Below are 26,114 nucleotides of genomic sequence, written 5' to 3'. Positions count from 1 at the left end.
AGATTGCAGTTAAAGGGCAGGCTGGATCTAGGAACACGTTTTCCAAACGCCACCGACCCCGGCTGCACTGGACTCGCCGTGGGTGGCAAAATCGCAGCCGTACAATGAGTTTTGTTTAGCTAGGTGACATTTGTGATCCCTTTCCCAAGGTTAGTCAGAATATATTCCTGCTATCCAGGGCAGAGATATATATATATATATATATATATATATGTATGTATAAGTAAATCTCCCATGGCAATGCAGACGAGGAGTTAAATCCAATTATAATCTTCACGTGAAGCAGCATTAGAATCTGGGCAACAAGTAGACCAGGAAATGCAGACGTAATTCAGTCCCAATTTTAAAATCATGCATTCTATCCTGCTTTTTATATATTTTCATTATAAATTACTGTGGGCTAGAACCTCCACTTTTGTGCTTATTGCCCAAAAATGGGCATTATTTCCGGCATGGGCCGTATAAAAGGGTTTTCAGATCGCCGGCTTCTCGTCCATTCTCGAAACACCTAGTTTATATTTTTGAAAAGGGCGTTACCGCGAGCGATATCAAATGTGCAGTAGCATTAAATTTTTCTGAACTTCTGCCGTAAAGTGTGGCCGTCCTTAGCAAAGGCAGGGCAACGCTCGATTACCGTGATTCTGGAGGTCAAGGGTCACCATGACATGCGCAGAAGAGGGGACAGAGAGAGAAGGAGCTCAGAGAGACTGAAGGCATGGCTGGGTGTGGTATGGCTGCTTTGGGAGGAAGGAGGGAGAGTTTAGAGCTTCACAGCAAGTAGGCAAGCAAAAATTAGCTGTTACCAGCCACATATTTGACCGAGTTTGCCCTATAATGGAGGGAGAGGAGGAGGTATCACAGCACGCTGTGGAGACTGACGCTGGAGAGAGCAATGAGATAGGAGAGGAGCACATTGGAGGCCGCAAAAGAGCCAGGAGGGTCTCGGACGAGGCAAATGCCTCCCTCCTGCAGGAGGTCGAGTTACGCTGGGGTGATTTGACACAGGGAGGGTGTGGAAAGCCCACCCCAAAGGCCTACCAGAGGATATGGACCGAGATAGCAAAGGTGGTCTCGTCGGCGACCAACGAGGTGCGTGAGGGCAACCAATGCCGCAAACGATGGAACGACCTTGTGGGATCCGCAAGAGTAATTATTACATTGATTTACATGTACTTATGTATTTATATAATTTGATTTGTAACAGTCATGAGTGACTATCATCAGATGTGAGGACTTGGACTGTTAAAGAGAATGTTTTACTCAAAGCCTGCGGTCACGGTGTACATCTTTAGATAAAGAATGATATTAATCATAATAATCATGATTACATTTGTCGGTTATGTGTTGTATCAGCGTCTGTGACAGTACCTAGCAATGATATCACGCAATGATCTCATGCCACGTCGTCCTGTCACCTTTTACAGAAGCTATTGATGATGAGGTTTGTGCAGAGGCGAATGGGTGGGGGGCCACCAGTCTCCAGTGACATCACTGAGACGGAGGAGCGAGTGCTCGTACTGGTGGGGAAGCACCCCGGGACAGCCCCGGACACATCTGCAGACCCTGAAGTGATGCCACGTGAGTAAAGCTTACACCATTGCGTGATGTGAAGTCAATCGATGCCACACCAACTCATATCCGAATAATCATATATGATGGAAGATTTCTAAAAGTATCATAGAAATAATGCTGGCCAAATGAAAATGATTGCAATGCACAATGTGTTGATGGTCATGAAATGTGATGTCTGAGATGATTTTGAGAGCGGTGATGCTTTTGTTGTGCATATGCTGTGTGTAGCGCTGGACTCACCTTGTCACCCTAGCACCCCCTTCTCCTCTAATAGCCCCATTTGTGTCTTGCAGCTCAGCCAGCAGCACGGCCCCAGGCAAGGCCACAGAGGCCAGAAGGTGGGAGCGCGGGGCAGGAATCGGCAGACGATCCTACTACACCTGGTGCTGAGGAGCTCCGATTGTCACCTGTCAATTTGCCGGGTCTGTTCTCGACGGAAGAGAGCGCGGACTTCGAAGAACCTGCATCGCCACGCTCCAGAAGCCATTCCACCCCAAGGCCATCTATTGGTCCTACGGTCATTCCCGCCCCAAGCACCTCTCCACAGGGCACCCTATTTGTCCCCAGGACGGCGCCGACCCCACGGAGGCCTCATGGACGCGGCAGGTCTGTTCCACGAGCGCGACATGACAGCGGAGAGATAGTACAGTTGTCTAGGAGGACTGTAGACTTTGGTGACCAGCTCATCAAAGCATTGGGGAGCATATCCCTACACCTGGCCACCATGACCGAGTACATTCCGCGCAAGGCGGAGTCCCTGGATGCGATAGCCAGGAACACTGCTGCCACAGGCCTCCCAGTGGTCCCCGAGCACGCCAGTCCACCCCTAGGTTCCGCAACATCATTGCGAACGACAGATGAGAGCAAGGACCAAGATCCTGCTTCTGCATCAGAGAATGTTGCCCCCCTCGGCACCCCCTGCTCCCGTACCCATGCAACCAATGCGTCTGCCTTCATGCCCCCCAATGAGGCAGCACCTGAGGAGCTCCTCAGCCAGGCGCCGTGGGGCAAGGAGGGGAAGGGGTCGAGGTGGGGAGAAGAAAGAGAGTGGAAGGAAAGTGAGGTGCATGTGCGCAGATGATGGTTGTGTTATATCTCCGTCTGGGTGTATGCAATTTGTTGCAATGTATGGGGGTTGGGGACCACGCTCCTGCTTTGCCTTTGTATTCTATGTTGGTGGACATGTTGAACATGTGACTTATGTCAATGGTGGAAAAAGTGGGGTGTGGGCAGGTGTTTGGTGTTATTGGCTGTGATACTTATGATTTCAGACCAATGTTGGTATTAAACTTTTGTTATTGAACATAACCTTGTTGCGCATTGTCTCAGATAGCTGGGCCGTTACACACTGGAGATTCCTTAACATGAAAGGGTTAAATACAACTTAACATCAATCAACGTAAACTTTAACTGGCACCAAGGTGATGGGCATCATTGATTTCTGAGCTACACACACACAGCAGTGTGTCAGCATTGTCACTCGCATCAGGGCTCTTTTAGGCAAATCTTTCCAATATCAGCTCCTCACATAAGAGTGGGATTTAACAAATGCTAACCACATCACTGGCGTTCATTCCGGTAAGTTCTACTTTTTGTGGGCGTTTTTTTGAGCGAGCTATATTGTGGGCAATATGTGTGCGAGGTGGGCGATCTCCATGGCCGCTAGTTTGGATAAATATGCCCTTTACGACAAAAAACAATGGGTAGGCGTTAATATTGAATCTCGCCGTTAAATCCATGCGGAAAGTAACACTGGGTGATATTATGGCGTTGAATTCGCCCATTCTACTGATTCTGCCCCAAAAAAATTGGGCGGGCGGTAATAATTTTTCTCGGCGTTAAGCCCATTGGGAAAATAATGCTCGGCGATAAGTCTTCTAAAAAAGCCCGTGAGGTTCCATTTTGTGCCAAAATGGGCGATATATGGGCGTTATACGTCATTTCAGCGGTAAAATGGGTGTTAAATGGGCATTAAGCATGCAAAAATAGTGGAGGTTCTAGCCTTGTGTTTGTATTTAGAATGGAAATTGCCTATGTAAACATGTCACACTATTACAACCACGTGCCAGTAATGGCACTGCAGAGATACAAATTTTGCTGACAGAATTTTGTTGATTGCAAGTAAAAATACATTTGTTAATTAAAGTCATGTGTTCATTAGCTGTTACAGAGTGGCTGAGCGACAAAAATATATATATTTATGCAGCTGTGGGTTTGTTTTCTAAGAATAACAATATTATTCTCAGGAAACAATTAAACAATGCTTAATAGAATGTTTCTGGAGCTGTCTCTTCCAAACATATAAACCTGTCAGGCTCCAGGATCTCCCTTTCCATACTGTCAGATCCATTACCTTTGCCCCAATGCTGATAAACCCCAAGAATCCCCCAATAAACCCAACCCCAGACTCCAAATATACTGCTAAACTACTGGACTGCTCCCCCCCCCCCCCCGCCCCACCAGTGACCGAACTCCAACCCCCTCCCCAGGTCTGCTGTCATCAGAATTCCTATGCTACTACTGACAAGCTCCAGGATCACTACTGACAAGCTCCAGGATCACCTGTGCTGCTTAACTGCAGGATCCCCATTGCAGTACTGTCAAATGCCAGTACCCATGTGCAAGTGCAAAACCCTCAACATCCCACTTCCAGTGCTGCTAAGTGCCAGGTACCTGATCACAGCTTGGACATCTTGCATCTATCTATGTAACCTGGGCTTTAAAAAAGTAAACATTAACAAATTAAAGAAACATATAAGAATAAGAACGACTATTCATTTGCAGTCTTTATGTACAGTGTTACTCTTTTGAGCTTTTTTTGCATATAGTTTGGCCCATGGTTTGTTTGGACCAGTTTGCACTAATTTTTGGTGTTTTTATAATGTTTTAATTTATTTCTTTATTCATTTTCTACCACTGAAGGGTGTTCTACTCTCAGTTTAAACACTTTACACTGGTAGGATTGGATGTCCTTGCACCCTCAGGGAGCTTGAGAATGAGGAATAATCAGAGGGAGGTCTGCCTGCACCTGAGGCAGATTGGAGAGAACCACCATTACCAAAGGATGCAGGTCCCCTGACAGCCCCTCCTCACCCCTATATCTATTTGAGCATTTATGAGTTGTATCTTTGTCACCTACTCCTCACCAGAGAGTCCTTTCTGCAAATTGTATGCTTGTCATACAAGCAGAAAAGTAGTCTTGTGATGCCGGAAGTTGAAGGAGCGCATGCACAGTGACAGACATGGGCACAATTTACATGCCAACTTGGGTGTCCTAGAAGGATATGCTGATAGGGTTAAATGGAGTAGGGTGTGGAGCATAAATGCCGAAATAGACCAATTGTGCCGAATGGCCTGTTTCTGTGCTGTACATTCTATGTTAGGGTAAATTTTGTGAGGGCCAATGCTGCTGCCAGGGCCTCACATTCAGCCAACGTGTATCGAAAAATTGAGGATGCACTTCCTGTGATTTGTTTTTGCCCATAAAAGTTAATAGGAAGACATTTTCCAATATGTGCTGGCTGTGTGCTAGCACTGTGGGGCTTTGTAAAATTTACTCTGATATGCTTACGTGCATAGATATGAAAGACTTGATGCTGCACTTTTGTTGCTGATGTAAAATAATCTTAAAAAGAAAACCAGTTATTAAGCTGGAACCTGAATTAGGCTGGATAGCTCTTTTTTGGCCTCCTTCTGTGTCATAAATTTCTATGATTCTATGATTCCATGATCTGTTCTAAGGTGCGATGCCCAGAACTGTACTCGAGATGTGATCTAACCAGGGCTTTGTACAGCTGTTATAAAACTTCCTCCCCTTTGTATTCTAGCTCTTTCGTTATAAAGGCTAAAATTCCATAAGTCTTTTTGATTATGTTTTGTGACTGGCTACTACATTTTAGTCATCTGAGTACATGGACCCCTAAATCTCTTTGGACCTCCACTGTTCTTAGCGTTGCTCCATTAAAAAAAAGGGATGACCTCACACTTACCGGCATTGAAATCCATCTGCCACAGTTTTTACCACCCTCTTAATCTATCAATGTCTCTTTGTAATCTTATTCTCCCTTCTACACTACTTACTATACCACCAATATTTGTGTCACCGGCAAACCTGGATATATGGCTCTCTATTGTGTTACTTAAGTCATTAATAAATATAGTGAATAGTTGAGGCCCTAGCACAGATCCTTTTGAGACACCACTAGTCACTTCCTTCCACTTCAAGTATGTGGCCATTATACCTACTCTGTGGCTTTTACCGCCTAACCAATCTCCTAGCCAGGTCAATAATTTGCCTTCAATTTCAGGAGCTTTAATTTTAGCTAACAGTCTCTTATGTGGAACTTTACCAAATACCTTCTGAAAGTCCATATAAACTACATCCATAGAGATTCCCCTGTCTACTACCTAGAATTTTGAAATCATAAAATGGTTACAGCACAGAAGGAGGCCATTCGGACCGTCGAGCCTGTACCGGCTCTCTGCAAGAGCGCTTCGGCTAGTCCCACTCCCCCACCCTTTACCTGGAGCCCTGCAATTCTTCTTCAGATACTTAACCAATTCCCTTTTGAAACTCACGATTGAGTCTGCTTCCACCACCCTTTCAGGCAGTGCATTCCAGATCCTAACCACTCGTCGCGTAAAAAGGTTTTCCCTCATGTCACCTTTGGTTCTTTTGCCAATAACCTTAAATCTTTGTCCTGTGGTTCTCGACTCTTCCATCAATGAAAACAGTTTATCTCTATCTTCTCTGTCTAGACCCATCATGATTTTAAACACCTCTATCAGATCTCCTCTCAAACTTCTCCACTCCAAGGAGAACAACCCCAGCATCTCCAATCTAGCCTTGTAACTGAAGTCCCTCATCCTTGGAATCATTCTCGCAAATCTTTCCTTCACCCTCTCTCGTGCCTTCATATCCTTCCTAAAGTTTGGCCAGCATTTAGCACAACACTCCCATTGAGGCCGAACCAGGGTTTTATAAAGGTTCATCATAACTTCCTTGCTTTTGTACTCTATGCCTCTATTTATGAAACCCAGGATCCCATGTGCTTTTCTAACTGCTTTCTCAACCTGCCCTGCCAACTTCAATGATTTATGCACATATACCTGCAGGTCTCTCTGTTCATGCACCCCCTTTTGGATTGTACCCTTTAGCTTATATTGTCTCTCCTCGTTCTTCCTACCAAAATATATCACTTCGCACTTTTCTGCACTAAATTTCATCTGTCACGTCTCCGCTCATTCTATCAGCCTATCTATGTCTTCTTGAAGTCTATCACTATCCTCCTCACTCTTCACTATACTTCCAAGTTTTGAGTCATCGACAAATTTTGAAATTGTGCCCTGTACACCCAAGTCCAAATCATTAATATGTATCAAGAAAAGCAATGATCCTAGTACCGACCCCTGGGGAACATCACTGTATACCTTCCTCCAGTCTGAAAAACAACCGTTCATCACTACTCTCTGTTCCCTGTCACTTCGCCAATTTCGTTTTCATGCTGCTAATGTCCCTTTTATTCCATGGGCTTCAACTTTGTTGGCACTTTATCAAACACCCGTTGGAATTCCATGTATACCACATCAACCGCATTGCCTTCATCAACCTTCTCTTTGTGGCTGAGAATTAAGGTACTAGAGGATGACCTTCATTGGACCAAGTGGCCTCTTCTTACCTTAACAGTTCTTGTGATCTTATGATCAGAATCCCACACTTCCATGATTGTCCAGTTCCACTCAAAGAAGTATTAGGTTGGCAGCAGAGTTTTAACAACTAAGGTGTGTCACCTCTGTTGGTTTCAGTAAACCAGTAAAGCTATGTACATCACTTTGAAGATGTCAAAGAATTTGACTACTGCCTGCTGCCAGTGCGCATCAAATAGTTAATTTCTTCCTGTAGTGGGAAGTTACTTTCAAATTATTAAATTTAAAGATTTACTCTATTATAGTAAAGCTGTAATTCTTTATATTTAACAAATCACAAAAAGAAATGTCAGAAAATAACACTATGATTGTATTTCTCCATAAAATCAACCTTCGTCATACCCTAGCTTATTGCTGTTAATGCAGGTTCACCCCGCCTAAAATAAAATTTCTGTTCAGATAAACCTATTCACTAGAAATTAAACTAGGATTTTCTGAGCTCCACTATACTTCAGTTATTTATTAACTTTTTACAGAAAATAACATCAATTGATTCTGCACAGTTAATCAAAGCTATGTCTACATCCTTATGAATTAATGAGTTTCCACTTATACCTTTGATTTGTATCATGGATTTGATTAGCAAAAAGCTTCAATTTTGGAGACATACAAGGCCAATTTTACAAAATCGAGCACCCAGCATTTTCATAAAAACATCCATAAAATGGAGTATACATGCTACCTGGTAATATTTACATTTTTTGGAGTCAAGCTCAATATTGTTATCTTATAATGCTATGTCCAAATAATACAAAGCTTGAACTTATAGTGATAATAAGATGTCAAATGCCCACTATTTGGTGATTGTCAAGTAGACTGGACAACCACAACAAATGGCTAGGTAGAACCGAAGCTAATGCACTTAATTAATAGTGATTGTCGGTGAGAAACAGCAGAAGGTTCTGTAGTTAACAGCATGTACTTGAATATAATGGAAAATGTAGTCTAGATCAGAGGGAAAGTGAACAAACTATAATAGATACTAATGAAAGATCTACAAATCTATTTATATTTATATAGGTAGTGTTTAGTTACTCTGATCGATGTTAATATTACACAGTACCGATATATATATTACCAACTTTTCATTTTTCAACTCTGCCAGGAGAAAGTTGCCAAGTAAATTTGATAAAGTATTATAACTGTTCTTCACCTTATTTCTTATAGATTTACACATCATATTTCTTTAGCAATTCATTTTGCCAGTGCCTCTGCTTCTTTAAGAATGTGGAGGGTATTTTAAGTTTTTTCAAATCTTCTATGCATTTCTGTAGCTCTGCCTCCAATGTCTGTTTCTCGTCATTATTTTTATTTCGTTCCAGTTCTGTGGTTTTATCGAAACTGCTTTGATTTTTGTTTGCTTGTTTATTGATTTTCTGTGGATGCAGCATTTTATCTTCATCCCCTTGCATTCTTTGCACATCATCTAGTTCCAGAGTGGATGCTCGCTCTGGGGGCTCCTGGAGACTTTTGGTCATGACTTCTGACCCAGTGTTTACCTCAGAACAGCTCTCCGTGCTGGACGTGACAATGTCATTGAAGTTCGTTGTGTCCTCTGTATCTTTATTTTCGATTATTTCAATGACTTTGTTCTGTTCTTCTGTGACTTCAGCCAAATCAAGTGATGTATCTTCATCTGTAGTAAAACATAAAAATAAATGATTCATTATAGAGGAGATCAATAGATTTATTAATCGTGTTTCAGAAAGAACAGTCTATTCAAATAATCCTTTATTTTAGTGTGCAATTCTTCTTTGAAATTATTCCTATATTCAAATAAATTGTCTTCTCTGCCTTTATTGTTTTTGAAAATTTTGAAAAGGATAACTTTCAACTGGAAATATATAAATATTTGTTCAAAAATAATATTGTTGAGAAAAAGTACAATGCACTGATTGAACCTTAGCCTTTTTGGACAGTGCCATTGCTGTTAGTAACAGGCTCAGCTGTTCTCGGCTTTTACCTCAACTGCTCACTTCCTCACCTGCTTCGGAGTGATGACAATGTGCCTTGGACACTTTGTTTTCATCTCCTCGCACTTCTTGCATGTTATCTAGTTCCTGTGTGGGTGATTGCTGTGAGGACTTATGGCAGGTTTCGTTCATGTCTTTTGGCCCAGTGTTTGTCTCATAACAGCTGTCCATACTGGATGTGGAGACGTTATTGCAGTTCGTTGTGTCCTCTGTATCCTTATTAATTTCAACGACTTCATTCTGTTCGTCTGTGACTATAGTCAGATCAGGTTCTGTTTCTTCAACTATAGTAAAACACAAATATAAATACTGCATTATAGAGGACAATTCTTCTTTGAAACCAAATATTCCTGTATTTAAATAAACTGCCTTCTATGTCTACATCTTTTTGAAGAGTTTGAATAGAATGATCTTCAGCTGGAAATTCATAAATAATTGTTCAAAACTAGCAGTATTGAAAAACTAGCATGATGGACTGATTGGACCTGAGCCCTCTTGGATAGTGTCATTTTTGCTGGTAAAAAGCCAGGGTGCTTGTAGGCTTTTACCACAAACACTTATTTCCTCAGATAACAATGCCACGCGTGCCTGATGAAACCAACTCTGAACAAAATATTGCAAATGAATGATCTTTTAATGAAAGCTGCGCTACACTTGAGAATTGAAAAAATCCTAACGGGGTTTTGTTACATTCACAACTATAGCTGGTTGAATAATTTGTTATATAAGTGGGCACTAAATGCATTAGTTATAAAAGGGGTGTTCCCCTCAAGTATTTTTGTCTTGAAAATCAACATCCGTATGCTCACCACCATTTCTGATAGGGGTAGACTAAAACTTCTAAAACAGTATAATTGAGAAGCATGGGTGATTCATCATAAACTAACAGCTATGATAGTGCATCCATTAAATTAATGGTTAAGGCTTTGATTAGTCATTACAACTCACTTCCTTACTTTCCTGAGTGGAAGAATATAGCCTACCAATATCATGAAAAATCAAACATTTGAACCTCGATAATGTTTGTGGGATTGCTTTTACTACTGTTAAGTTTTAGCTCATTTTAATGTTTTTCTTCACATTTATGCTTTGCACATTATGCAATTCATTTTTTTTTCATAATGGCAGTGAGACTAGGCAAGCTTAATCTGATTGTCGGGAGCATAATCCATAATAAAGCTTTGTCCTTTGAAATTATCTTGAGGTATATTTTCAGTCATTGGAGTGAAATTGACTTCAATGAAGAAGGAAATCGGACAAGGTGTATAACTGGCTGCTGTTTCACTACCGTCTGTTTTGCTCTACTTCCAAAGACCAATATCATCCCCTTTATTTTCTCTTATATACCAGCAGTCCTTGAATACCACATCACAATTGCCTATTCTCACCTATTCAATGAAGCCTGGATTTTTCTCCTCTTGCAGCAAATTTTCAGATGATATTCGGGCAGTCAATGGCAAGGGATACTGGGGGAAATTAAGTATAAAGAGCTAAACATATTTTAAAGCTTTGCAGAATCCTTACTTTCCCATCGCTTTTGCTTTTTGTCTGAACTATGTTACCATTTTGCTGCCATTACTTATGGGCTGCCTCCTCCCCTCCCTTCTGACAGGACACAATGTGGGTTTCATATGAGGGAGTCCCCTCTACCTTTGCTTCTTGGAAGATGAGGAGAAGCCAAGCTGGTGGTTCTGTACCAGAGACGAATGGTACCTACCTATCTGTACACCTACACATGAGGAAATAGGTAGAAGCATTTGTACCTGTATTTGTTTGTGGAGCAACAGCAGTTTGACAAGGATTCTGAGAACAACATTTTCCTGGCCACAAGTCATGTTTTTACCACAATAATACAGAAGACGGACTCCTGACTACTACATCTGGCTACTGCATTATGTCCTGTGTACATCTTCCTCCCCTCTCATCACTAACATGCTATCATGTACAGAACACTACGGGCTAGAACCTCCACTTTTGTGCTTTTGGGCGATATTTCCGGCATGGGTGGTAAAAAAGGGTTTTCAGATCGCCGACTTCTCGCCCATTCTCAAAGCAACTAGTCTCCATTTTTGAAAATGGGCGTTACCGTGAGCGATGTGAAATGGCCGTTAGCGTTAAATTTTTTGACCTTCTGCCGTAAAGTGTCGCCATCCTTAGCAACGGCATGGCAATGCTCAATTCTCGCGATTCAGGAGGTCAAGGGTCATCATGACATGCGCAGAAGAGGAGACAGAGAGAGACGGAGCTCAGAGGCACTGAAAGCATGTGTGGCTGTGGTGTGTGCTTGTCTGGCTGTTGTGGGAGGCACGAGAGAGATTCATCAGCAGCAAAAAGCCTACTAAGCAGCAAGAACATGGTTGGCAACGGGTTTTTGTCCAACAAATAAGATATAACATGGAAGGGATGGAGGAGGCCCTGGAGCTGGTAGCCAGGAACACTGGTGGCAGAGGGCTCCCAGTGGTCCCAGAGCGTGGCATTGCACCCCAAGGTGCCGCACCCCCATTGGCAACCACACAAGAGCCAGCAGTAACATCTTGTTTCTGGCTCGGAGCACGTTCCCACCTCGGAAGCGTCCTCTCCCGTATCCGTCCAAGCAGCGGTTTGGCTGTTACTTGCCCCCCACACCCCCACCCCCCCAATGAAGCATCATCTGAGAAGCTCCTCAGCCAAGCGGCTTGGAGTCAGGAGGGGAAGAGGTAGAGGTGGGGATGAGAAGCGGGGGGGGGGGGGGGGGCTGGAAGAGTAGGTTTGTACAGAAATACTGATGATTTCAGACTAATGTTCGATTTAAATGTTTTTTATTTAACAAAACCTTGTAGCGCATTGGCTCAGACAGCTGCTCCATTACATGCTGGTGATTCCTTAACATCAAAGGGTATAATGACACTTAACTTCAATCAACTTAAACTTTAACTGTCACCAAGGTGATGCCCACCATTGATGTATCACCTACACACCCAGCAGTGTGTCAGCTTTGTAAATAATACCAACGTTCTTTCAGGCAAAGCGATCATTGATGAACTCTTGGCGTAAGGCTCTTGCAGCTATCATGCCACCACGGGCCCTTTCATGCGGTCTACAGGGGGGCTGGGGCATGGCTTCAGCATCAGCTTGAGTGTCTGGGTCGGTGTCAGCGTCTGCCTCCTCATCCTCCTCTTCCTCTCTCTGGTGAGGTGGACTGTCAGACTCATCAGGCAATTCTTGTCCCCTCCTGATAGCCAAGTTATGCAGCATGGAGCACACCACCACGAATTGAGCTATCTGCTCAGGGTGGTATTGGAGCTCGTCTCCTTAGTGGTCCAGGCATCCAAAGTGCTGCTTAAGCACTCCAATGGTTTTCTCCACGATATTGCGAGTTGCTCTGTGGCTCTCGTTGTATCGTCTCTCGGCTTCAGTGTGGGTGTCATGCAGGGGGGTCATCAGCCAGGTGGCGAGGCCATATCCTTTGTCACCAAGCATCCAGCATTGACCTTGTGGTTGATTGTTAAACAAGTCTGATACAGTCACGCAGGATTTGAGTGTCACACTCATAATAAATGGTTAGACTGAGTACTGTGTGTAATGACCTTAGCTCCTTTATTACAATTCCATAGTGCAGGTACCTCATGGGTGGCCTGCTTATATACTGTGCTCCCAAGGGACGCTGGGATCCCTTGGGACTCCAATGAGTGGGCCCTCTGGTGGTCAGGTGTGGTGCAGGTTACAATGGGTTAAATACATAACATCACTCCCCCATGAAGTCAACAGTACACTTATTTACAAGGTGAGACGATCTGGGGCTTTGCGTTCTCTTGTCGATCGTCTTGGTGCAAATGCTGGTGAGGGTGGGTTGGTCCGTTCTTCACTGGGCAGTTGGGCAGCCTGGCCGGGATGCTGGGGATGATGAGTTTGGTTTCGTGGTCAAATATGATGTCAGTTGCCACTTATGTGTGTATTGGAAGGTCAAAGTTGGTGGGGTCCTCTTCGGGTTGTTCGTAGCTGTTGGTGAACCGCAATTTGATTTGGTCCACATGTTTTCTGTGCGTTTGTCCATTGGTCAGTTTGACCTGAAACACCCTATTCTCCTCTTTGGCTGTGACCGTGCCAGTGAGCCATTTGGGACCATGTCCATAATTGAGCACAAATACAGGATCATTGATCTCAATATCGCGTGACAAATTTGCACGGTCATGGTACACACTTTGTTGATGTCGCTTGCCCTCCACGTGATCATGGAGATCAGGGTGGACAAGAGAGAGCCTTGTTTTATGTGCCCTTTTCATGAGCAGCTCAGCTGGGGGAACCGCGGTGAGTGAGTGGGGTCTGGGGCGGTAGCTGAGCAGCACTCGGGACAACCGGGTCTGCAGGGAGCCTTCCGACACACGTTTCAAGCTTTGTTTGATGGTTTGAACTGCCCGTTCTGCCTGGCCGTTGGATGCAGGCTTGAACGGGGCAGATGTGACATGTTTGATCCCATTGCAGGTCATGAATTCCTTGAATTCAGCACTGGTGAAGCACGGCCCATTGTCGCTGACTAGGACATCAGGCAAGCCGTGCGTGGCAAACATAGCTCGTAGGCTTTCAGTGGTAGTCGTGGATGTGCCTACAGACATTATTGCACATTCAATACAGTTTGAGTAAGCGTCCACGACAACCAAAAACATTTTTCCTCGGAATGGTCCCGCAAAGTCTACATGGATCTTTGACCACGGTTTGGATGGCTATGACCACATACTTAGCGGTGCCTCTCTAGGCGCATTGCTCAGCTGAGAGCAATGACTCTGGCGCACGCATGACTCTAAATCTGAGTCAATGCCAGGCCACCACACGTGAGAGCTGGCTATGGCTTTCATCATTACGATACCTGGGTGGGTGTTGTGCAGTTCACAAATAAATGTGTCTCTGCCTTTCTTGGGCAAGACCACGCGATTGCCCCACAAAAGACAGTCTGCTTGCAGGGACAACTCGTCTTTGCGCCTGTGGAATGGCTTAATCGCTTCCTGCATCTCCATTGGGACACTGGACTAACTCCCATGGAGAACACAATTTTTTTACCAAGGACAGCAAAGGATCCTGGCTGATCCTGATCTGGCGGGCTTTAATGGAGGACTTCTCATTCTCAAATGCCTCCATGACCATGAGCAAGTCCGCTGGCTGTGCCATTTCTATCCCGGTGGTGGGGAATGGTAGCCGACTGAGAGCATCTGCGCAGTTCTCTGTGCCCGGTCTGTGGCGAATTACATAGTTGTATGCTGACAGCGTGAATGCCCATCTTTGGATGCGGGCAGAGGCATTGGTATTAATCCCTTTGCTCTCCAAGAATAGCGCTATGAGCAGCTTGTGGTCAGTTTCAAGCTCGAACTTGAGGCCAAATAAGTACTGGTGCATTTTTTTCACCCTGTAAACGCATGCCAGAGCCTCTTTTTCAATCATGCTGTAGGCCCTTTCAGCCTTGGACAAACTTCTGGATGCATACGCAACCGGTTGCAAGATCCCTGATTCATTAGCCTGTTGTAACACATACCCGACCCCGTATGACAACGCATCGCAAGTTAACACTAATCGTTTACAATGGTTATACAGGACAAGCAGTTTGTTAGAACACAATAAGTTTCTGGCTTTCTTAAAGACAGCCTCTTGTGAATTCCCCCATACCGAGTCGTTTCCCTTGCGCCATAGCGTATGTAGGGGTTCTAGCAGGGTGCTTCATCCAGGTAGGAAATTACCAAAGTAGTTAAGGAGCCCCAGGAACGACCACAGCACCATCACGTTCTGTGGTCGCGGCGCATTCTTGATGGCCTCCGTCTTGGCATCAGTGGTCTGATGCCGTCAGCCGCGATTCTCCTTCCAAAGAATTCAACGTCCTGTGCCAGGAAAACGCACTTCGAACGTTTCAATCTGAGCCCCACGCGATCCAACCGATTAAGAACCTCCTCCAGATTCTTCAAGTGCTCCATGGTGTCCCGACCTGCAACCAATAATTCGTCCTGGAAGACCACTGTGCAAGGAACTGACTTTAGCAGGCTCTCCATGTTCCGCTGGAAGATCGCTGTGGCTGACCGAATCCCGAACGGGCACCGGTTGTAGATATACAGGCCTTTGTGCATGTTGATGCAGGTGAGGCCTTTCGAAGACTCCTCCAGCTTCTGCGTCATGTTGGCCGAGGTCAGGTCCAGCTTGGTGAATGTCTTCCCTCCAGCCAGGGTCGCAAATAGATCGTCTGACTTGGGTAGCGGGTACTGGTCCTGCAGTGAAAAACGGTTAATCATTTCTTTATAGTCCCCGCAAATTCTAACCGTACTATCTTCCTTGAGTACCGGAACAATTGGACTGGCTCAGTCGTTGAATACCACCAGTGCGATAATGCCTTTGCGTTGCAGTCTGTCCAGCTCGATTTCCACTTTTTCATGCATCATGTACGGTACCACCCGAGCCTTGTGGTGGATGGGACCAAATGGATCTGTACTTTCGCCCCCGAGAAGCTTCCAATGCCTGGCTCGAATAATGATGGGAACTTGCTTAGAACCTGGGTGCATGAGGCATCGTCGACAGATGAAAGCACTTGGATGTCGTCCCAGTTCCAGTGGATTTTCCCCAGCCAGCTTCTGCAAAACAATGTGGACCATCCCCTGGCACAATCCACAGCATGAATTTGTGTACTGCTCCGTCGTAGGAGACTTTGACTTCTGCACTGCCATTTACAGCGATTAGTTCCTTGGTGTAAGTCCTTAGTTTGGTGTGGATGGGGCTGAGCTTGGGCCTGTGTGCCTTCTTTCCCCACAGCCTGTCGAAGGCCTTTTTACTCATTATGGACTGACTTGCCCCCGTGTCCAGCTGCATAGATACTGAAATGCCATTCAGTTCAACTTTCAACCTAATAGGTGGGCATTTCGTCATGAACGTGTGTATCCCGTACACTGCTGCCTCCTCAGTATGAGTTTCCAATTCAGTCTGATCCACTGTGGATCGATCTTCCTCTGCAACGTTGTGGTTTGTAGGGTTTGCAGGGTTTGCAGCTCGCCTGCACATTCATTGGAGGTGTCCCATTGTTCTGCAACCATTGCATGCATAGTGCTTAAAGCAGCATTGATGGGGCCGATGGAAGCGCCAACAGGGTATTAACTGCCTCGCATTAACAGATGATGGCAGACTCTGGGTCATGTACATTTCTGTTCAAAACCAACGTTACTTTATGCACAGTACTGGCCGAACCTTCTTTGTTCTGCAAAATTTGCTTAGTGTGTTCGCTGGTGGACATAAATGCCTGGGTTATCGTTATGGCTTTACTCAGGTTCGGAGTTTCTACAGTCAACAGTTTGCGAAGGATTGTCTCATGTCCGATGCCCAGTACGAAAAAGTCTCTGAGCATTTGTTCTAGGAATCCCTCAAACTCACAATGTCCTGCGAGACACCTTAGTTCGGTGACGTAGCTCACCACTTCCTGGCCCTCCGATTGTTGACACGTGTAGACATGTGTAGAACTCGCCATCAAAATACTTTCCTTAGGATTTAGGTGCTCCCGGACCAGCGTACACAATTCTTCGTATGATTTCTCTGTTGGTTTTGCCGGAGCCAGGAGATTCTTCATGAGGCCATAGGTTGTTGCCCCAGTTAGGAGGATCACCCTACCCTTGGTGGCGTTCTTGGCCCCTTCTAGCTTGTTGGCCACAAAGTATTGGTCGAGTCTCTCCACGAAGGCCTCCCAATCATCCCCTTCTGAGAACTTCTCCAGGTTGCCGACTGTTCTTTGCATTTTCGCATGGTTGCTCGTTACCTTGTCACCAATTGTTACACTCATAATAAATGGTTAGTCTGAGTACTGTGTGTATTGAGCAAGTGTAACCTTCGCTCCTTTATTACAATTCCAGAGTGCAGGTACCTTGTGGGTGGCCTGCTTGTATACTGTGCTCTCAAGGAATGCTGGGATCCCTTGGGTCTCCAACAGGTGGCCCCTATGGTGGTCAGGTGTGATGCAGTTACAAGGGATTAAATACATAACAGTGAGCATCATGGATGCTGCCCAGAAATTGAGAATTCACTGCCAGTATAATTTTCTGGTGGTCGACAACCAGTTGGACATTCAGGGAGTGGAATCCCTTGCGGTTCCTGAAAACCTCAGCATCCTGAAAAGGTGCCCACATCGCAATGTGCGTACAGTCTATTGCTCCCTGCACCTTGGGGAAGGTTGCAATTCTGGAGAATCCTAGAGCCCTCTCACTCTGTGCCTCCTGGTCATAGGGAAGCTGATCAAGTCCCTCCTGCATGCGTACAGGGCTTCAGTGACCTGTCTAATGCAGCGATGCATGGCATGCTGAGAAAGTCTGCAAATATCTCCAGCTGTGGCCTGAAAAGAATCCGAGGCATAGAACGACAGTGACCTCGACAGACAGTGCAGTACTGGTGGTGCTGGCAGGTTACAGATCTGCCCTTATCAACTGGCATACCTCAGTGATAACCTTTTTGTGGAAGCGCAGTCTCCAAAGGCAGGTGGTGTCGGGCAAGTCGAGGTAAGAATGCTTCTCCCAGTACTTGCGGGGGGTGTAAAGTCTGGTCCTCCTCATCAGTCTGTCACGTCTTACATTGGGCACATAATGCAGTGGAGCATTCCTTTGGCGATCTCGAGTCTGTTGCATGTAATTGGTCACCAATAGAGCATGAGAAAGGACAGGCCCCATTCCAGTAGCTCTCTGTTTTCTCCCAATTGGTCACAAACAAGGAATGTCCCGACGAAGACACCTATTCAATTCCAATCGGTCACAGTATGGTCAAGATGTATGTAGAGATTTTCACATCAACTCCAATGACCTGCAGAGTACATCCGAACTCTACCAAGGTTGAAGCACAGCAGCCTTTTAAAGGGCGCGACAGATGATCCAGAACATGGTGTCCATAACACTGTGTTTAGTTCTGGTTAGTTCCACTTTTTCTGGGCGTTTTTTTGGGCGAGCGATATTGTGGGCGATATGTGTATGAGGTGGTGAAATTGACGCTGGGCGATCTCATGGCCTCTAGTTTTGGTAAATATGTTCTTTACGACAAAAAAAAGTGGGCGGGTGGTATTATTCAATCTCGCCGTTAAATCAGTGCGGAAATTAACGCTGGGCGAAATTATGGCCGTTGATTTCGCCCATTCTGATGAATCCGCCCAAAAAAAGTGGGCGGGCAGTAATATTTTATCCCAGTGTTAAGCACGGGAAAGTAACGCTTGCCGCTAAGTTTCCTAAAAAGGCCCGTCAGTTTCCATTTTGTGCCAAAATGGGCGATAAATGAGCGTTATACATCATTTCAGTGGTAAAATGGGTGTTAAGTGGGCGTTAAGCATGCAAAAAAAGTGGAGGTCCTAGCCCTACATGCCTTTCATGTTTCTTCCCCATTTTGCGAAGAACACACAACAGCTTGAGGGCAGCCAGAATTTAAATCAAACACCCATAGTATATATGCACGACTGGTGCTTCTAACTATCATGTTTCCCTTTGGTGCTAGTATGTTAAGTGCAAATTCTTAATCTTAATTCAGTGCACACATATCGCAGTGTGGCTGGCCCCTGGGCTCTCGCTCTTCTGGGCCCCGTACCCTCATCTGTTGCATCTCCGCCACGATCGCTCGCCGCTCCACCGCCATGAACATTTACCGCATCTCGCCACACTCGCCACTCATCCGCCCCGACCTTCCCACTCCTCTATACCTGGGTCCTGTCGATGTTCCTGCCCACACTCCAAAACGCTGACCAGGGTTTTGATGTGATCCCTCAAGTGTAGAAAGGAGGGACGTTATACTACCAGGGCCACTCAAAGCTCTAACCTACAAGCACCATGTCAGTATTATTTTGTGCTAGTCGCTGTCAGTCAGTGTTTTTTGAATGGGCACGAAGCAAGAAGTTTGCCGTTAACTTTGTGACCACATGACATAGAATCTCAGAAGTTCACAGCACAGAAGGAGTCCATTTCGGCCCATCAGGTCCATGCCAGCTGACAAAGAGCTATCCAGCTCTCGGTCCGTAGCCCTGCAGGTTACGGCACTTCACGTGCATATCCGGGTACTCTTTAAATGTGGTGACGGTTTCTGTCTCTATCACCCTTTTAGGCAGTGAGTTCCAGACACCCACCAGCCTTTGGGTGAAAACATTTCCCCTTAAATCACTTCTAAACATCCTACCAATTACTTTAAATCAATGCCCCCTGGTTGTTGACCTCTGCTAAGGGAAATAGGTCCTTCCTATCCACTCTATCTAGGCCCCTCATAATGTTATACTCCTCAATAGGTCTCTCCTCAGTCTCCACTGTTCGAAAGAAAACCCCAGCCTATTCAATCTTTCCTCATAACTAAAATGTTTCAGTCCAGGCAACATCCTCTTCTGTACCCTCTCTAATGCATTCACATCTTTCCTGTAATGTGGTGACCAGAACTGCATCCAGTACTCTAGCTGTGACCTAACTAGCATTTTATACAGTTCAAGCATAACCTCCCTGCTCTTGTATTCTATGCCTCGGCTAATAAAGGCAAGTATTCCGTATGCCATCTACCTGTCCTGCTACCTTCAAGGATCTGTGGACATGTACTCCTTGGTCCCTTTGTTCCATTGCACTTCTTAGTGTCCTACCATTTAATGTGTATTTCCTTGACTTTGTTAGCCCTCCCCAAAAGCATTACCTCACACTTCTCAGGATTGAATTCCATTTGCCACTTTTCTGCCCATCTGACCAGTTCATTGATATTTTCCTGCAGTCTACAGCTTTCTTCTTCATCATCAACCACATGGCCAATTTTTGTATCATCTGCAAACTTTTTAATCATACCCCCTACTTTCAAGTCTAAATCATTGATATAGACCACAAAAGCAATGGACCTAGTACTGAGCCCTGCAGAACCCCACTGGAAACAGCTTTCCAAACACAAAAACACCCATCGACCATTACCTTTTGCTTCCTGCCTGAGCCAAATTTGGATCCAACTTGCCACTTTGCTTTGGATCCCATGGGCTTTTACTTTCATGACTAGTCTGCCATGTGGGACCTTATCAAAAGCTTTGCTAAAATCTAAATACACTATATCAAATGCACTACCCTCATCGACCCTCCTCAAAAAATTCAATCAAGTTAGTCAGAGTCGACCTTCCCTTAACAAATACATGCTGATTGTCCATGATTAATCCATGTCTTTCTAAATGAAGATTTATCCTGGCCCTCAGAATGTTTTCCAATAATTTTCCCACCATTGAGATTAGGCTGACTGGCGTGGTCCCTTTTTAAACAACACTGTGATATGTGTGCGCACTAGGTCCGTGCAGCAGAGTAGGACTCCAGTCGTCTTGGTTAATCCTTGCCACTGGACCAAGACCTAGCTCTGTCAAGCCCATAAGGTGGCTGATGTGCAATGGATACCACACGTTAAAAAAATTCACACACAGGCATTTTCCACCCCCTCAATTGGTGTTCAGGACTGATACATCGGGTCCTTCATCAAAACACCTGTGAACTCGTGAAAGCAAGTCATCCTCATTCGAGGGATCGCCTATGATGATGGTGAATTCAGTGCTCCTCCCAGATGCTACCTGATTGGCAAGAGTGTGTGACATGGTGTGTTGTGCAGCTGTGTGTTGATATGAGCCTCCTGGGACTAAGGGGACTCTTGTCTCATTGCCTCCAGTACTTAAGTTATTCTGCTTCTGCCAGTCTATGTGAAAACTAAAATCTCACATTATAACCACATTGTTTTTTCTACATGTTTCACTGATCTCCATATTGATACATCCCCCACAACATCACTACTCTCAGGAGGTCAGTAGACAACTCCTGCCAGAGCCTTGCATCCTTTACTATTCCTTAGTTCTACCCATACTATTTCCATTGCCTGATCACCCTTTCTGAAGTCCTTTTTTTCCACTGCTGTAATTGTGTCTTTTATCAATATTGCTACTTGTGTCATTTCTAAAGATCCTACAGCCTGGAATGTTTAGCTCCTATCCACACCCAGGTAGCTAGGTTTCTGCAATGGCTACTATATCATACCTTTTAAAGGTATATTTATACTTCTAACTTATTTGGGTTTTTTTATGCTACAGTCATTTGTGTACCGAACCTTTATTTGGATAACTGTCCCCACCGTGCCCATATGCTCTGATGGTGTATTTCTCACACTTTTGTTTGCTGATGCTAGACAGGCAATTTCATATGATTTTATTTTTTATTCTTTATTTTTTAAGGAAATACAGAAGAACAAAAGAGAGCACTTGAAGACATGAAACCCAGTTTCCTTTGTCTGTGTGCTTTTCAAATCAGTACTTTAAACTGATCAAACACTTCTGTTTATTTAACTCAATCCTATTCAATGTGACAGCAAAAATGTCAATTAGAGCATAAACTTAAAATGTGCAGCACTGGGAATCTATTGTTCAAAATTTACCATTCCCAGGAAACCTGAAGATGGCATGTAATTTAGCAATCAGTTGGAAAAGTACTCAGAATTTAAGTAACGTCACGCGATTGTATCATACCTTACTAAGCAATTAAAAGATATCAGAACTAGCTACATTAATTACCTGTATGTCCAGTATTTAATTTGGGACAGATGAAGACAAGACTGATAGAGGTTGTTCTTAGCATTTAAGAATAATTTTGCATTGAAAGGATGACTGAAACCTGTGAAAGCTATATATTTGATAATTGAAACAACTGAATCTATTTCATGAGTCTCTGCATCTTCACTAAAACATGTAAGTGTAGGTCGCTAAAAGAAAAGTGTCATCAGAGATAGAATATATGGAACAATTCTGCCAGCAATAGACTTTTACAGGAACCAAGACTGACATTGAAAGCTTCTGTTGACATGTGTAATTCTAGTGAATCGACAGCAAAGCAGCAGAAAGAAATAAGTACTGAGGAAGAAGTGCAAAATTTTACTATGTAAGAAAAAGGAGAATATCTCCAGATATGTCTGCCAACAATATAGGGTGATTTTACTATGACCAGGCATCAGGCACGCAGCGGGCGGTATAACACACTATCCACCAGATGTCCTTGGTGAGAGGCCCGAGCAATTTTGAGGACTTTGCCTCATTTCCATTTCCAGCTGCAAATGAGAAATATGGCAGCTTGTTTGTGAAGCTGAGCCAAAAGTAACTGTTGGATTTTATAATTGATTTGGGTTTTATTGTTGCTTATGAAGCCTTTTCATTTAAAAGTTTACTATAAAAGAGAAGCTATACTTCAAGAAAGCCAAACAGTATTGTTTTACAATAAAAGTACCAAAAGAGCATAAGGTTGGAGAAGGCAAAGTTGTCAGAATTCAGCTAGTGGGAAAAGGGAACTGGATGCCAGCACAAATACAATAGTAAGTATCACATCCTATAATGTAAGAACAGAAGACAGGAAGGTATTTAGGAGGAACTGGAGAAACCTGCAAAAAACAGAACCATCAGTTGTACAGAGAGACCTGACAGTCCAGTTGCATAATCCATAATACAAGTGGAACAAGAAGTCAGTTTACAGTAAACAAACAACTGGCACAACAGACTACAATGGAAGAAAAGAATGTAGCCGGTGACCAACTAACCAGTGAGCCAGCTCCTCATCTAGAACTTTGTTGGAATAGGTTCCATTAACAGTACAGATAACAAGGCTACAATCTTAACAGCAGAGAATGGTAAAGGACTGTGAAAACCACATTTAACAATTTTATCAGTGATTTTGATACGGGCACCATTGGACTTTCTAATTGTTATGGGATTATATTATTAGTTATGAAGTGTTCTTACTTATAAGTTATATTTCTTTTCAGAAGGGTCATTTAATATTGATGTAACTTTGAATCCATAGTCAAATGTAGGAAGTTCTGTGACTGTTCCTCAAAACTGGAAGTGGTTGTTTGATTGATAGTTACCTGTAGTTAGTTGAAATTCAGTTCTGGATGAGCAGAAATTTTCCCCAATTAAATATTGGGAAGACACTGTTTTTGGTCCCCGCCACAAACTCTGTTCCCTAGCCACTGACTCCATCCCTCTCCCCAACTCCTGTCTGAGGCTGAGCCAGACTGTTCTCAACCTTGGTGTCATATTTGATCCTGAAACGAGTGTTCGACCACATATCCGCAGCATAACTAAGACCGCCTATTTCCACCTCCGTAACATTGCCCATCTCCTCCCTTGCCTCAACTCATCCATTGCTAAAGCCCTCTAGGCTTGAGGTCCCACATTCTACCCTAAACTAGTAAACTAAAGGTGATCCAAAACTCGCACTAAGTCCCACTCACCCATTACTCCTGTGCTCGCTGACCTACATTGGCTTCCAGTTAAGCAACGTCTCGATTTCAAAACACTCATCCTTATTTTCAAATCTCTCCACGGCCTCACCCCCATCTCCTCCAGTCCCGAGATGTCTGCGATTCTCTAATTCTGCCCTCTTAAACATCCTTGATTATAATCGCTCAACCACTGATGGCCGTGCCTTCTGTTGCCTAGGCCCCATGCCTCTGGAACTCCCTGCCAAAAGCTCTCCACCTCTCTACCTCTCTACCTCTCTTTCCTCCTTCAAGATGCTCCTTAAAACATACCTCTTTGACCAACCTCATTAATTTCTACTTATGCAGCTCGGTGTCAAATTTTTATCTCATGATACTCCTGTAAAGCGCCTAGGGAGGTTTCACTGTGTTAAAGGCACTATATAAATATAAGTTGTTGTTGTTGTTGTTGAAATGGCTGATTAATTTTAAAGAAAAAACACATTTTAAATCTCTGAAAACTTTTCTAGCTTGTTACCAACTTGAGTTAATAAACACAACAATTGTCCATATCCCAGCCCTAATTGCTTGGCATTCAGAAGAGATAGTCCTCTCCAATCTGACACCTCAAGCTTAATTTAGAGAGTGCCTATTGCTCATGTCTTCCCTTACTACTTCCTTCAAGCATTCACAAGGGAGATATGAGTAAAATGCTCTCTCCGAGTAAAGATGTCCCAAGTATAATCAATGCCTTCACCATAACTGAGATGGAAGTCCAAGACAGGCTAAATGGTCTCAAACTAAATACATATTCAGAAATAGATTGCATTTATCCCAGGGTGATGAGAAAGATTAGGAAGAATATCTGTGAGGCATCTGGAATCATTATAAGAAAGTCAATGGACAGTTGGGAGGTATCAGTAGATTGGAAACAGGCAAATGTGATGCACATATTTAAATGGGGTGACAAAACAGTTATAGGTAACTACAGACCAATTAATATACTTTAATTCCATGTAAAATAATGACATTGATTCTCAGGATCATCTGTATATCAATAACCTGTTTAGCAGCAGTCAGATGGATTCAGAAGGGGAAAATCCTGTCTGACTAACCTCCTGAACTTTTTCAGGAAGTGACAACCCAAGCAGACTGTGGGAGGCCCTATGATACAGCATACCTTGACTTCCAAGAGGCTTTTGATAAAGTTCTACATGAACAGCTATTCATTGAACTCAAAACATTGGGGATTCAGGGTAAACCCTAAGAATCGATGAGAAACTGGTTAGGAAAGAATAAGTACTCATTAGAGGAGTTATATTGGAGTGGGGGAAAATACTAAGTGGAATACCTCGGGTGCTGGGACTAGTACTATTTTTAATTTACAGAAATAACTTGGATTCAGAAACTCAATGCAAAGTGGTCAAATTTACAGATGATGTAATCAAACCCAAATATCAGCATGCAGGCCATAATGGAAGCAGAGACAAGTGCAAGTACTAAGCAACCAATTAGACTGAAGGCTCATTAATGAGCAGCAGTATGAATCAGGAAATGTTAGTTAAAATATTTAATTTAATGTCAAATCAGGTACAGAAAGCAAAATAAAGAGAGGGAAAGAAAGATGGGGATTAAGAGGGAGAGATAATAGGGAAATAAAAAATGTTTTAAAAATATTTACCTTTTTTACTTTTTAAAATCTCCAACAATAATTAAAATTGGATTCTACATTTATAAAAGTTAATTTTCAACCAGAGATTGTTTGGCAGTAATTAAGACTTAACACATCATTAACTTACATTGGAAATAACAAGTCCTACCTTTTTCTGGTGAGTTTAGTGGGTATCTATTACACAAGTACAGCAATGTTACACCATCCAATCAATCCCAAGTCTCTTGACGAGAAACCTTTCTTGTGCAGCTTCTGGAGGAGCAGGGCAACTCGGACAGCAACTTCCTGATTTCCATGTTTAACTGGATATGCCTGGACACTGGAAGTTGTTGTCCAATTTACACTTCAATAATAGTGAGCGCTGTTAGTCTCACCATTATTTCTACAGCAAAAATTGGCCCAATATAGTTTATATAGTTATAAATCAAACCTTGATAATATACAAGAAGGGAATTATTTATACAATGATTACTATATATATATATATATATATATAATTATTTTTTTTAACCATGTTAACTTTTTACTTCTGGCTTAATTGTGAACGTACGTCAATCTAAATTTAGTGAAGGTTTTGTACAAACCACTCTTGATATATTGTCAATAGGTACATCAATATCAATTTGGCCTTTGATTACTGGAATATAATATTGTAAAATCCTCTCAAAAATATTATTTTATTGCAATATATAATCAGTTCACCTGATATTGATCACATTATAGTGTCTTTCTTGTTCAGTAACACATTTTCATTGAATTCCTTGTGACGGCTGACATGATTACTCCGACCCATGTCAACTGTTAGATGGTACTTGCATGAAATAGAAAGTAACCTAAACCTAAAATAAAGGCTATTTGCCTCATTTGTGCATATTCTTGCAAGTAAACAAATGCAAGTAAACAGAATCACGCATAACATGACTTTCAGCATTGCAGTCAAAAATAGACATTTCGTGAATTTAGAAAATCCACTTAATGGGAACTGGAGGATGCAGCAT

At 43.4% G+C, this 26,114-nt stretch overlaps 1 protein-coding gene across 1 annotated transcript in view; it reads right to left on the bottom strand.

Annotated features, from left to right (window-relative positions):
• Window positions 1-7,727: 7,727 nt before the first annotated feature.
• The window catches only part of LOC139265692 (uncharacterized), a 139,120-nt gene continuing 120,733 nt past the window's right edge, over window positions 7,728-26,114 (bottom strand). Inside the window, exons 5-6 of the mRNA XM_070882939.1 lie at window positions 9,263-9,535; window positions 7,728-8,914 (exon numbers count right to left, since the gene is read on the bottom strand). Coding sequence (XP_070739040.1) covers window positions 8,448-8,914; window positions 9,263-9,535 — 740 coding nt within the window. The 3' untranslated portion in view covers window positions 7,728-8,447. The remainder of the gene's footprint in view (window positions 8,915-9,262; window positions 9,536-26,114) is intronic.

The sequence above is a fragment of the Pristiophorus japonicus genome, chromosome 6, assembly GCF_044704955.1.
Source record: "Pristiophorus japonicus isolate sPriJap1 chromosome 6, sPriJap1.hap1, whole genome shotgun sequence".
NCBI lineage: Eukaryota > Metazoa > Chordata > Chondrichthyes > Pristiophoridae > Pristiophorus > Pristiophorus japonicus.
Note: the sequence above shows the minus strand (reverse complement) of the source record. Positions and strands in the feature narration are given on the sequence as shown.